Source organism: Scomber japonicus, chromosome 4, assembly GCF_027409825.1.
Source record: "Scomber japonicus isolate fScoJap1 chromosome 4, fScoJap1.pri, whole genome shotgun sequence".
NCBI lineage: Eukaryota > Metazoa > Chordata > Actinopteri > Scombriformes > Scombridae > Scomber > Scomber japonicus.
Window position 1 is genome coordinate 21918999 of NC_070581.1, and position 14667 is coordinate 21933665.

The following is a 14667-nucleotide window of genomic DNA, read 5'->3' on the forward strand; positions in this document are numbered from 1 at the left end:
GATTTAAAAATACCTATCCTGAAACATGTTGGTTAACATGCTGGTTAATGAATGAATGTTTAATTAGAATCAGGACGATGAGGTATCTCAATGCTTAACCTGAACCGGTAAGTGGCTGGTATAAGAATAGCAGAGGGTGGTACCCTTTCCTGGCCCTATTACCAGTGCAATGTAGATCTCGCACAAGGCCCCCGATCCTTCACTGTTTCAGAGCAGGTACAGGTTAAGAATTGCTGTATAGAGGCACCCTGTTGGTATAAAATGCCATAAAAAAACCTTTTCGTAAAGCTGTATTTAAAGCTGCTATAAGTATAAAGAACACACACATCTTTCATACTGATACCAAAAAAATGTCACATACCTTCTGCTTCCTAAGGACACACAAGACTGTCAAATTCCCCCTTTTGAGCAATATCTTTATTGAATTTAGAGAGTTTTCAAGCCCAAATTGGCTCTTCGTCTGTTAGAGAGGCTTATGTATGAATTGCATTGTACAGTGTTTTGTGTGTTCTTGGAAAGGACAAGGTACTCACTGTAAACCATTTAGGCTAATCTACAAACCATGACATTCAATTAAATGTTAGAGCTGAACCTTGTATAGTCAGATCATATATTTTTTAAATCTGCTGTAAATGTACTAAGAAGATTAACTTAACTATGGAAAAATTAAGTCAAATAATTAGAGAAAGACCTCCATGCTGACATTAATTTATGATCAGTTTCATCACTGGATGTTTAATATGACAGTTTTGATTGTCTTAACCTGAGAGAAGAGTTTTTTTCTAGAAGTTTTCTTTCAGCATCAGAAACAAGGGACCATGCAGTGAAACACAGCTGGCCTGGTTCAACAGACCCCATCAGTAACTTCACTGTTAAATATCTCTGGTAGCAAAAGCAGACCAACACAAAAAGCTTCTTTCATCAACCTTCAGAAGGTGACAATGAATCATCTTTATTATAGAGGCCAACAGTTTGTTGTTGTTGTGTCTCATCCATTAAAGCAGCTCTGAAAACAGTAAATTGTTGGTATAATAGGTTGAAGTGCTATTTCTTCTTTCCACTTTTTGGAGCTTTTTCTAATCCTTGGATATACTTGCGAGGGATTTGATAATGATCTGGAATTGAATAAAAAGATTTGACAGAATTAATTTATTTTACAATTAAAGCAACTGAGAAAACCATTTGAACTTGTACTTTCAAGTGTTATGAAGTTCCAAACCTAGCAGCAAATTGCCGACTTTCTGAATCTGGTTGCCTTGAATCTGGACCAGGACTTTGTCCTTGCCTCCGGGAATGGGCTGTAAGACTGAGCTGGCCTGGACTCTGTGCTGCAAAGCAGTAGCCACGACTGAAGGATCCAACCCGTACACCTCCAGGTTCTTTATTAGAGTCACCTACAGGTAGTACATGGAAACAATTACAGCTAGGGTAACCAGGTTAATACATCAACTGATTTCCTAAGACACATCAGTAAATTTGTGTATCTCAGACAATAAGTAACAAGAAACTGCAGTAGTTGCATAAAGTGCTTTCAGACCAAATAGTTTTGGGGACTTCCTGGGTGGAACTATATACTGGGGGTGCTCCCATGTGAACCTTATACCTTCAAAAAAAAGTTCTGTTTGCAATCACACCATCAATAGGAACGCTGAGGTGATGTAAGCCGGTCAGTAGAACATCACTTCTGAGCGAGATACAGCATCAATAAGATGGAGGACGCTGTGACTGGATCAGTGTGTTTGTTGTGAGTGTGCCATGGGCTTCAAGATAATAACAGAGTTGGCGAGGAGACCTGTCAATTAAGACTCTGCGGCTGTTTTACACAAGTTTTTTTTTTTTTTAAATGGTGGTTGCCAGTGCTGCATTTGCTCATGTGTTCATCCAATTACTGTACACTTAGGACACTGAAGGTTCCTCTTTTTCTGGGTACCTTCCCTGTCCATAATAAAAACTTAGAAGGAATTTAATAGAGTCACCACAGTAATGATGACATAATGCCTTAGGCCACAGCTGCCACCAGCATGGAGGCATAAAAGTGCCCCAAAACAGTGTTCTAAGAACTATGTCTGTTCTCAGTTCCTGGAGTGAGGACACAATTATGTTGGGGTTGTTCCTCCAACAGTTCTTAGAACTATGAAAAAATTCCCCTGGTCTGAAAGCTCCTATTGTTCGTATGAACAGAGCACTAACTTTACTGCTTGATTTAGCTTAAGATAGTGTTTAACTCAAAGTACATCCTCACAGAGCCACCAGCAAGGCTGTAGAATTTAGTCTGAACTTTAGTCTAAACTCTCAAACATCAGTATTGGTATGAATCATTTTGAAGAAATATTTTTGACGCTGATCTATAGCTGCAGCAAAATAATTTGTAGCAAAAGTTCTCACCTTCTTATTTGAGCCTCGGGAAGCTACAGAGATGTCTATGGGCTCAATGTGGCCCTTCTTTGTTATAGGTGCTTGTCCAGGAAACACAATTTGATAGCACTCCTGCATTCTTCCCATCGTCCTGTAAAAGGAGGACATGTTTACAACAAAGGTCAGATGATAAAGAGACAGAGACTGCTGCAGATACTGTTGAACTGTGTGGGTCTATCGTCTATACTGTACATCTGTCTATCCAACAAAGTAATGTGTAGTGTATGATCATCAAAATATATTTATGTAAATTAAAGCTGTGTTTATGATTTTTTTCCCCCATCCACTTTCTCAGAGAGCGGTAATGTAAAGATTAGCACTGGAATTGGCTTTTTTAAAAATTGTATCACAAAACACAAACACTTAAAAAGAGATCATTCCATCATTTGTATTTTTGAAGAGGTGCATGTCAGCTCCAGCACTACCTCCTGTGGAGCTACAGGCTCTCTGCAACAACCTGATGCAAACATGTAAGTCTGGTTTAAAAGCCAATACTACTAGACAATACTATTTATCTATACAGACTGTTTTCTACCTTAAATTTGAGTGTTATGCCCATGCATGTTAGACTCACTCATAAGTCACAAAATTTGATTATGATTATAATCAACATTTTTCATCATATCTTCAAGCAAGTTAATCATTTGCATTTTGAAAATTAAATTAGTTTTTCACCCTAAGATGCCTTGGTCATGGACCTGTTAACTGAAAATAAGCCTGGAATTCTGCAGGGTTGGGCTTAAGGACAAGTTGCTACGACGACAGCTCCAGGTACATTCTTAGCCATCTTTGAAGGAGAAGTGGACAACAGTGCAATAAAGGTCTGCTGGACTTTTTTTTCCAGTTATCAGTACCAACAAAGTTTTCCTACTGAAGTAGCACATGGATTTTACTTGAGGCAAAAGGAACTAAAAACATTATTGATCACGACCCTTGTTTCTTTGATAGTTTAACTTATTTTCAAAGCAACAGATACAAACCAGATGCTGGAGAGTCAGACTTCAGAGCTGCAGTAATATTGTTGTTTACAGATCAGATTTGGATTACAGATGGCATTAGGATTATGGTGATTATTTTATCCTGTGTCCGTCCTGCAATGATGACGCTGACTGCCACCACCTGTCCGCATTAGTACATTAGTATTTACATACTAACTCATGTTGGTATACAGTGAAGGATGATAATGTTCAGACTGTCTAGAGCTGCAATGATTAGTCGATCAACAGAAAATGTAATAATCATTTAATTAAATATTTAAAGCACCATTGCCAAACATTTGCTGTTTTCATCTTCTCAAATGTGAGGCAGAGTTGTTTTTAAGTCTTGGTCCAAGTAAGTCTCAAGTCTCTAGCTCTGATGTGAGGATTTTCTCCTTTTCTTTAGAGCTAACTAATGATTATTTTGATTACTGATCAATCCGTTGATTATTTTCACAACTGGTTGATTTGATTTTTTGTCTATAAAATGTCAGAAAAGTGTGAAAAAATGTTGATCCTCGTTTCCCAAAGCCCACAATGCAATTAATTACTACTTACTACTTAATTACTAAAATTAATTATCTTGTCTCAACCAACAGTCCACAATCCAAAGACAGTCAGTTTAATATCAAAGCAGACTAAATAAACCAGAAAAAAAAACATATTTAAGAAGGTGGAACCACAGAAATGTAGCACTTTTTTTAAACAAATGACTCAAAACAATGAATCGATAGTCAAAATAGCTGGCGATTCTTTTTCAGTCCATTGAATAATGTTTTAATCAACCAGCAAATAACATATATGAAGGTGTCACCTTTCATGCTGGCAAACTGTAACAATCCTTTTTCAACTCTAACTCAGTTGTTTTGTCTATCACTTCTACAGCATATTTATATGTTCTTCACATTCCCCCACTGTAGCCTCAAAAAAGTAGTAAGTATGGGTAGAGCACGATGCATCCAATGGCGCCATTTATGTTTAATATTGTATCAGATCTTCTATGAAATAACATAATAAAAATGAACTAAATTTTTTACCTGCTAAAGAGGTCATCCCACTTGAGAGACTCTATCTCCTGGTACTCTGATTTTTCCAGCAAACAGTCACATAGAGTTGGGTTGATGGTCACATAACTGATGCAGAGGAAAAATACAAAAACAAAAAACAGTGAAGTAGATGCATGTTGCTAAACAGGACACATGCTGCCTTGTTAGACTGTGTCAGTTCAATGCCGCATTTTTATTTGATTTTTTCCATCACTCAATATCAATCAATTAGTTTCACATCAGAAGATCCACACACATTCATGACCTAAAAAGAAACATGAGATGCTTCTTTGGCTTCAGAGTCACATTTAAGCATTTTAGCCGATTATAATGGCATCAATTGGCCTGGGGTCAGATCAGTATTTGTTCAGCGGTTTATAAGGTTGCCCTTTTACCACCTCACCATGTTATGAAATAACTGACATGGTGGCTTAGGTGGTTATACTTAAAAACAAACTGAGCAAAACATTTTTGACATTTTACACCAATAATGAATGGTTTGTGGTTTCAAACAAAACACTCAACATCAACATCACACCAACTTTCCATTCAGGGAGTGAAGCAGCTACTTACTTTTTATTATTTTCATCCACCAGTTCATTTTTCTTCACGTACTCTGTGACGATACCTCTCACTTCAGCAGGCTGCAGTACTGTCCCTTTCCTGTAGGTGCAGGAGTGAATGTGAAAATGTGAGAAATCTATCATGTTCAGCTTTAAGAAAAGGCAATTTTGGGAGATCTTTAATGTCTTTCTGTTAAATTCAATACCAATTCAGAAAATAAAAGAAACAAAGCTGGAAAAGCTGGCCTATTTCTCTTTGAACACAGCTATTTAAAGATCCCCACCAGTCATGTTTTAAGACATACAAAAATACTCTGCTTGGAATAACAATCATGTGTATTTCATGTGGTTTTTCTACAAATTTGAGCTTAATAAGCTTGATAAAAATACTTAAAATACCATCTCCTCCTTTTCCCTCATTGAAAAATCAATAATCTGTGAACATGCAAGGACCATTCTCAGTGTCTGAGGCTTCAAGTTTATGCTTTTCATTGAAAAGCTGCATACTTTTTTACTACTTTTACATATATGTCTTAAACTGAGATTTTCAATGAGCACAGAAATACTTTCCCTTTTCAGTGGATAATAGGAGAAGTCTTCTTGTGTCAAACTTGCACATACATCATCCTGCACAGTTAACCTCCCCTGAAGAAACAATAAGTAAAATACATTTGAGAGGAAGGGGACTTTAAAGTACTGGAAAAGTGAATGGATCACATAAGAAGAAGACAACAGAGAATTAGCTCCCATTGTGTTTGGTAAGACAAATACATCCAACAACGTAATAGATATACTAACTGGGGAAAAAATGACCTTCAATGACCCTTATGAGTGAGAGATTTAAATTCTATATACTGGCTTAAATAATTGCAACAATATTTTTTTTTTCGAGAGAAATTGTGACAAGTCAAAGTAGAAAAAGTAAACAATAAAATGAATGGCGGCTGTATAACATAGAGCAGGGTTAGTTCAGTGTCATGGTCCTGGTATTGTGAATGCTGCCTCCCTGTCATACTGTCGTGGCTTACTGAGAGACTTGAAAAGAAAGTTATCTTATTAGTAACACCTGTGCTTTGCATCACATTAAAAAAATTCAGCCACGTGACGTGACACTACAGGTGTTCATGATGACATTTCCAGAGGAATCTCAAGTTACTGTTACTGCACCCTATAGAAACTGTTGTTAACAATCTATGACTTGTGTCATAGTTATATTATCTCACCCGTTTCACAGGGAGCATAGAAATTCAGGTACTTCATTCAATCAAATATGAAACCTATGGAAGCTTGCGAACAGATAAGCTTCAACTGTCACTGCTATGTTCCCCCTGCTGAACCATGCAAACGTGGATGCATCAAGAGTCAGGGTTAGGAAATCTCACACGCTCACACGCACGCAAGCAGACACACACCTCTTTTTTGAATCCAGAAAAAGAGACTCCAACCGGGCTGACACAGAGTACAGAGTGGTGATCTCAGGAGGATGATACGGTGTTTCCCCTTCTCTCGCATCTTGCACTGGAGCCACTTCAACATCTGTCTCCTCGGGAGCAGCAAAGGAACGCAGTCTATAAAGTGTTGATGCCATAAAAAGTAAAAGGGCTGATCAGTTTGAATGTAGACAGGCTGTGAGTCTGAATCTCAACCAAGAATTTCTTAAAGTTGAGTCAAAGCTTGACTTACTCTCGATTACTCCAGTCCACTTCCACGATGCTCTCCACACCCTTGGTCAGTTCTTTCACTCGCACAAGGTGATGCTGCTGCTGCATGGCCTGTAGGAACTTGGACAGCTATTAAAAAAAAATAATTCTTGCTGATTACAAACAGACTCAATAAATATGTTTGTGTGTTAAATGTCACATCCTGGATTCTGATATACCTTTTTATAGCTGGATTTTTTGATATCAAGCTGTTTTCCACTTGGGCTAGAAAAAAAACACAAGATGTTTTCAGTGCTACATTCAATCTTTCCTCAGCAGCTCTTAAAAGATGAACGGTACTTTACCAGCAAGAGAACATGTGGTTGCGGAGAAATGTGCTGGTCAGCAGAGGGAGCTCTGACTTCTTCACCTTGCTCTTGAGAGCATGGAGAAAACACTGCAACAGCAGTGCGTCCATAATCTCTGTGAAATCAGGGTATGACTTGGGTCACAACCTTTTTTCTCTGAACAGGCTCCCATTTTGCCACATCAGAAAATCTTATTTTCCAGTTGTTTCAACAAAGCATAACCACATGGTCACAAAAGTAACTCAGCGAGCACTAAAACCTGACCTGCAACCTCTTAGTCGTGAATCTCTCAGTTTGATTTTAATTTGAGATAACGGTACTTATAAAGCTGTAGCTGAAATGTTATCAAAACCAGGTTCAGCATGACTGTGGTGTAAGTACTTAAACTATCTTATTGACATTTTAATACTTGCACTTCCCAAAAACCTGTTTACAATTAGACAGATATGAAGTGTGACTTAATCTGTTACCTTGTGGTGTTCTCTCGTCGTCCTCCTCCTCCTCCTCTTCTTGTTCATTGCCCTTTTCACCCTTCTCTTCCTCCTGCTCCATCAGGTTTAGCTCCTCAGTACCAGAACAGACTTGATCTATGACCATTTCTGCAGGACTCTGCTGCTCCTCCTCCACACACTCCTCAACCTCCTCATCCTCATTGACCTCATACTCCTCTCCATTCAACCCCTGTCCTTCACTGTCTGCATATGGTAAAGTAGGAGGACCTGATTTATCTCCAAAAGCCCTAAAAAAACAAATGTTTTTCGCATCATTTTGGTAGCGGTTTTGTATTTGAAACTATATCTATTTAGAGGATTATTGACCTTTTTAAAACAAAAAGTGTTTTATTTTGTTAAAAACAGTGTATTCAACATTAAAGAAATAGTTTGACATTTGGGGAAATACACTTTCTCAATGGGAGTTAGATGAGAAAATCGATTCCACCCTCTATCTGGTAAATATACAGCTACAGTGAGTAGCTGGTTTGCTTAGACTTGAAACAGTGGGAAACAGCTAGCCTGGTGGTGTATGGAGGTAACAAAATCCTCCTAGCAGCTCCTCCTGGTCTCACTACTAAACGCTATATTGACTATTTCTTGGCCAGGCACAGTGACTGAAGTATCGTTGTAACTGTGAAGTTACCAGGCAACCAGCTAAGATCTAACAAAGTCATTGTGTCTGGTCAAGAGAATAGTTCAAATATAGCTTGCTTGATTAATGAGTCATTGAGGTGCTGGCAAGCACATCTTGTCACAGAGCCTGGTAGGTTGTTTCTGCCTGTTATCAGTCTTCATGACAAGCTAAGCCAAGCCACCCAGATGTAACTTTGTATTTGCCTTTCCGCACATATGTTTTTGCTATTTCTCAAAAGGTCAAACTATTCCTTTAAACAAAAACACATTTTTTTTTAATTAAAAAAAAAAACAAGATGGAAGCCACTCACCAGAGATGATCCATGTATGTGTGGAGAACATACACCCCTCTCCCTTTCATGCCCAAATTATGCATTTCTGCACTGGACTCTGCAGCAGTGCCAACTGCAACAGGCGCTCTGCAATCAACCCGGAGAACACTGTCACACTTACATATCAGAAGGACATGTGAGAGGTCGTTCCAAATATTTTATTAAAACTTACCTATTATTTACTAATGTAACACCACAGCAGTCCCCCCTTTTCACATCTGGTAGACCACTTGAAGGCACCACCACACCTGGCAGCATGAGATCTTTGGAGAAGCACATTTGACATTTGACATTTGACATCAATCAGTGAATCACAGTAAATCAATCTAAATGTTTTAAAGATCTGCTACAGGTATTGATCTTAGAAAAACAAGCATACCTGCCCCTCCGACCAACTTCTGAAGAACAGGAGGCCATGTCCTGAATGTTGGCAGGGCAGCAGGATAGCTCCAAAGCATATATACTGAAAAATATCATAATGACCAGATGAAAAATTTATTTAAAGAAGAGTTTTCAGTATTTTCAACCATTGAAATATAGCTTGATAGCTAGCTACAGTACTTACCTGTAGGATAAAGTCGTTTCTCCAGTTCAAAGAAAAGTGGATTTTTGTGAATAACGTAAAGTGTTACGGCATCACCCTTGTGTGTATAAATCTTCACAACATTTAATTCCTCTTTGTTGGGGACCAGCTCAGATAACTCAACAGCAGACAGTGCAGGAAAGGTTGCAGTTATGTCAGCTTTGAGCTTTCTCCTAAAAGCAATAACAAAAACAAAAGTCTCATTCATTGGATAATCGCATACATTTTCATATAGTAATAACTACTACTTTCACAGATACACATTTTGAATGAATGAATATTATGAACTTGCATACATCTGCACCCTGCAGCAATGCCTTCTGTTGTTTATATGTACATATAAATAATTTTTATTAATAATTAAGCCACACTTTATGTAGACTCCTCATTCAGCCTAACACACATAAATTATTGACTGTATGTTTTTTATTCCAATAAGGACTGTTTGCCAATAAAATATAATTCTCAGAAATGTACATGTGCATTCAATTAAAGACTATTGTTTAGGTATTATTTTGTCTGAGTGGACAGGAATTTACCATTCATCTCTCCCACTCAGAGTGACATGTCAGCAGTAATCAATAACAGGAAAAGTGGACTTGTTTCTATTCAACACATTAGATTACATAATGAGAAGCGACACTGAAACTGTCATTTTCAAATGGCAGACCAAGTATTTTAGACATTATTGTGGGATAAATCTGACTGGATATTTGCTTTCTAGTATCAGAAAGGAAAATTGTGTCTTTTCTCAGTCTTCCGTGTTAGTAAAAATCCCAAGTTAATATAACAATATAAAACAAATGCTCCAGGTTGACCAGTTTGTATGATTGATTCTTTTTTTATTTTTTTCCCTGAACAGATTAGAGTGTAATATTCATTACACTGTTCCTGATGTTTAAAGAAAGATCATCTGTTGATGTTTGGTGCAAACCTAAATGAAGAACATATTGTCTGACGAAAGACAACCACAAAGTAACCACATTTCATCCAAAAGTAGATCTGTTACGTTCAGGTACACTACCATTAGCTGTAGAAACAGGCAGGTTTTACTGCTCTTCCTGAAGAGAAAAGACTGCTGTGATTGCTTTATGTTTTATGTTTTATTGCTCATTAACTTAAGGGCTACACTTTTTTGTAAAATGTCCTTCATTTCGAAACATTTTTTCTGGATGACTGATTATTTAAAAAACAAAAAAATAACTTCAGATGATTCAGGAAGGGAACATTTTGTGTGGCTGATTTCATTTGTCGAGCTTGGTACAGAAGACATTTTAATTGCAATGTAATTTAAGAAGTTTAGTATCACTGCAACTGTAATCTGTCTGGTCCATGTGGGCATGGTGCATATATGTGACACAGTAAATAAATAACTTATCAGCTGATCCTGAGCTGTATTTAGATATATTTTGAGAATGTGTTTACTGCTTGGGTCTGAACCTGTCATACTAGTATTGTCAAACATGAAGCAGGTGACGCAGTGATGCGTTCAATGTTTAGTTTATGTTAACTAAAATTAACCTGTAGCTGTGAATGAAAGGCGATAAATAGACGTGTGTTGAGCTGTCAGCAGGCAGCTGCAGCACTGACTCACCTGTCTGATCCTTTGATTACCGTGTTGGATTTGACACGAAACGTTTTGGCAAACATCTTTTCAGTAAATTAAACAACGCTGCTACCAATTCAACGTATCCGCTGTTTAGAGTATGGGTCTGCTTTTAATATGTGAGCTCAGATATCAGAAATAACCACACACATTTCGTATAAAGAATATACAGACTTCACCCGTTCCTCGTTGTCTATTATGGTCCGACACATATTTAGTTCCGATGTGCAACTTCTTCTTCTTTGTGTGTTTTTACAGTCTATGGTAAAAACCAGCGTAGAGGCGCATTTCCGCCACCAACTGGCCCCTCTACATAAATTCAGCTAAATCAGTTTGTTTTAAAAATTTATGTCACAGTCAGTAGGCTATCTTATTCTTTTCCCCGAGACACCCGATTATGAAAGCTTATGGTGTTTTGCGTTCTTCAGCCAATGAAGAAGGCGATTTCTCTTGATATTGTATTTTCTACACTGAAGATCGTACATGTTTGACTGTTTGTGTTTACAGTAGCCTATGTGCATTTTCCGGCTGGGTGCTTGCATATTTTGAATAATGCATGATTGAGACCTGTATGACCTGTTCTCAGATGAGGGATGGCATTTTATTCCACCGCCATCCTCCGGCCACCAACATGTCTTGGTATTTTACATAGATGCTTTCCAGTTTTATTATAATCCCAGTACTTCTCTCATACTGATTGTGCATATGCCCTTACGAATGTCATCGTTTCAGCTTTGCTTCATGGAACTTCAGGGTTATCCTGTGCAGGCATAGAGAATTCCTTGAAATAGTCCATAAATGGCTGCCACACATTATAAAAATTCTTAGTACAGCCTTGAGAGGAGTAACTCAATTTCTCTAGCTTTAAATAGGCCAGTACTTCCTCAAGCCAGTGTTTATGTGTTGGAGCCTTAAGGCTTCTCCAATTAAGAAGAATTCATTTCCTGGCAAGGAGTATGACAAAAGCAACCACATTTGCTTGATTTGTTGAAAGTGTAATCCCTTTAGGTGAGGCACCAAATATTGCCAGGGACAGGAAACAGGGAGCAGGAAGGTTTACAAAAGAAACAGAGAACAAGATAAGTACTTGAGAAACAGGCAACCAGAACCAAATGCTAAAGAGCAAAACATGTAATAAGATGCCTTAAAGCATAGCTAATTGACAGGTAGCTGAGTCTGTGATCAAGCATCACGGAAGCAGCAGAGCTTAGTCTTTGTAAAAGCTTGATTACGGTGATGAGGTGCAGATGTTGTAGCTCTGCCCTGACCCCAACACACCTGTCTCCACTAACACAATCACCCTCACACAGACACAGAGAGAGAAGGAGAGCACCAACAGGTTGGGGAGACACTGAAATGGAAGTTAAAGAGCATGTCAGATGATGTCCCATAGGCAGATAACAAAATAAATATATTTGACAAAAAATATAGGCCTATTAATAATGAAATCTAATGAAAACTGTTATTAAAATTATAGTGATATTTTGTATTGTGAGGTATTGAATCCTGAGAGAAAAACACATTACATTATAGGTGGTCCAAGCCAGATGACCCTGCATTCATTTTACTGTAGGATTCTATGTTGGCACCCTGCACCTCCAGACCATTAAAATGAATGTAGGTCCGATGGATGATGCAACGCTACGTGACAGGGTTGATGTGTGCTGTAAGTTACCCTCCACTCAAAAAACATTTTTTGCTTATTGATGTCTCACGTTGATGTATGAACAGAATGATGTAGTTTGATATTCCAAGCCAGTTTTTTCATTCATCTGATGAACGAGAATCACCTCTTTGTAAAAGTGTGTACCCATGAGCATTATCTGCGACATCACAACTATTTTGGAGCCAGTTGTGCATTGTGGAAACTTGCAGCCTCCCCTGCACATAGACATACACTGTGAATGGAATTTTTTTTTTTTTACCAGCATTTTTAAACTGAAAAATATTCAGATTTTCATAGACTCTGGATTTTAACTGAAGAATGAATAGATGTGAATTGTTTAACTATGTAATTGAACAAAAAACAGACATAAATTGTTGGTCAAATCTGAGTTTTTTCTTATTTGTTTTACTTAATTGATTACATAAATTAACCACTTAACACACGCCCCTATTTTTTATGCTGTTAGCCTAAACGACATGCCCAAGTTGTGAGCAGCACAGATCCCACACAGTTTGAGACTCAGAGATGTGTCTGGTATCATTGGAAAGGTAACACTCTCAGGATTCTTGTGTGTCTGTGTGATTCTGTGACTTACTGACAAAGAGTGGCAGAGGTTACAATGATGGGGTTGTTTACTCGCCCATAGGTTTGCCTTTACAATGACATGTGTACAGACATTCAGGGACCTCTCAGCAGGATATAGACACACTGAGGCCACAGCCACAGGTCTTGGCTTCATGCAGTCCAAATTTGGAGTCAAAAGACCAAAAGATGAATTTTTCTGAATTATTTTTCAACAGGTATGTCCATGCGTTTTCCTCAGGTCCTTTTTGGAGACTCCAAATGGACATTTGGTTACCAAAGCTGTATAACCGCAATCAAACACCTATAACTTCACATCCCCTTTGCCTACAATCAAAATCTTGGTCTCTAATGAAAGCTGACGCCATATTATTATTATTATTATTATTATTACATATAACCATATTTTTGTTTGGCCATATCCATCTATCTATCTATCTATCTATCTATCTATCTATCTGTTTATTTTGCTATAAGTCATATGTCAAGTCGAAGAAGAACCAACCGTGTACCAAAATGCCGAGTGCGTAATGATATATGGTTCAACTCTTTTACGCACAGGGCGCACGCCGGTTACGCTTGGAGTTTGTTTATGGACAGCCAAACTTGATAGCTTAGTGTCATACACATAGACTGTAAACCTAAACAGCGATTGGCTTGTGTGTGGTGTCGTCAGAAGCAGGAGAGGCTCACGGTCGTAAACATCTAGGCTGTGTCCCAATCTGGTCCCAATTGCGAGGCTGCATCCTCGAAGTACGCATTTAGAGGCCGATAACGTCACAACGCCGCGCGAAGGCTGTCCCAATTCGAAGACTCCTTCAAATGCAGCCTTGAAATGCGGCCTTCTTTTCCCTCTTTTTCGAGGATGCGCCGCTACTATCCTTCGCGGCCTCCCAGATGCTCCCAGATCCCAAGATCCTTTGCGCGAGACGTCTTTCTCGTCTTATGGGCGGGAACAGCTGGTGACGCAACCAGGAAATGCCTCGAAGACTAGACCGTCTCATTCATAGACATATATACGTATATACGTATATACGTATATACGTATATATGTCTATGGTCTCATTTAACAACGGTTGATGCAGCCTTCGGAGGTTCCTCAGAAGGCTGCATCCTTCGAAGGCCGCAAAGGCCGCGTACTTCGAGGATGCAGCCCATGATGCAGCCTCGCAATTGGGACCAGATTGGGACACAGCCCTAGTCACGTGTACTCTGAGATGGACGTGCAGGTCAGGAAATGACGTAAACGGACCGTATATGGTTTGTTATTTGTGTTATTATGTTACGTGTTGGACTAAATACATGGACATATTGAGGAAAGTATTCCGGTTTTATGGAAACGGATTTCATATTTCACAAGAATGGATACTTGGCGAGCTGTACAGAAAGTCCTGAGTTATAAGATGAACGTTGTGGATAAAGGGAAGACTTTGAAGGTATGTAGGCATTATAGCTTTTCTTACTTAGCTCAGGGGCTAGCCGAGCTAATCGCTAATACTATTACGGCTGTGAGCAACCATATAAGTCGTGAGTGGTCTTGAATGAATCAGGACAATCTAAGCTTTCCAACGATGTACGGCATGAATATATATGTTTAAGGGTTGGTGTTTAAAACATTCAGAAGAACTTGTGGCTACCTCCTAACATCCGTCCCGTCCCGTAGACGGAACAGCGTGCGTTAAGTGGTTAACATAAACATTCTTGGAAACAAAATGCCAGTGGTGTTCACAAACAACACAAAAGGAATAGAAAAAAATAATAA

General features: G+C 38.5%; 1 protein-coding gene across 1 annotated transcript; it reads right to left on the minus strand.

The window, feature by feature from the left end:
* Positions 1 to 659: 659 nt before the first annotated feature.
* eif2d (eukaryotic translation initiation factor 2D) lies at positions 660 to 10858 on the minus strand. Its single transcript, XM_053317491.1, has 15 exons — positions 10646 to 10858; positions 9034 to 9224; positions 8848 to 8931; positions 8641 to 8731; positions 8448 to 8555; positions 7480 to 7748; positions 7007 to 7124; positions 6881 to 6926; positions 6685 to 6791; positions 6414 to 6569; positions 5012 to 5101; positions 4430 to 4525; positions 2386 to 2506; positions 1220 to 1394; positions 660 to 1115 (listed from the first exon to the last, which is right to left on the minus strand). The coding sequence occupies exons 1-15, from the start codon at positions 10699 to 10701 to the stop codon at positions 1045 to 1047; spliced, it is 1779 nt and encodes a 592-aa protein (XP_053173466.1). The 5' UTR covers positions 10702 to 10858; the 3' UTR covers positions 660 to 1044.
* Positions 10859 to 14667: the final 3809 nt, after the last annotated feature.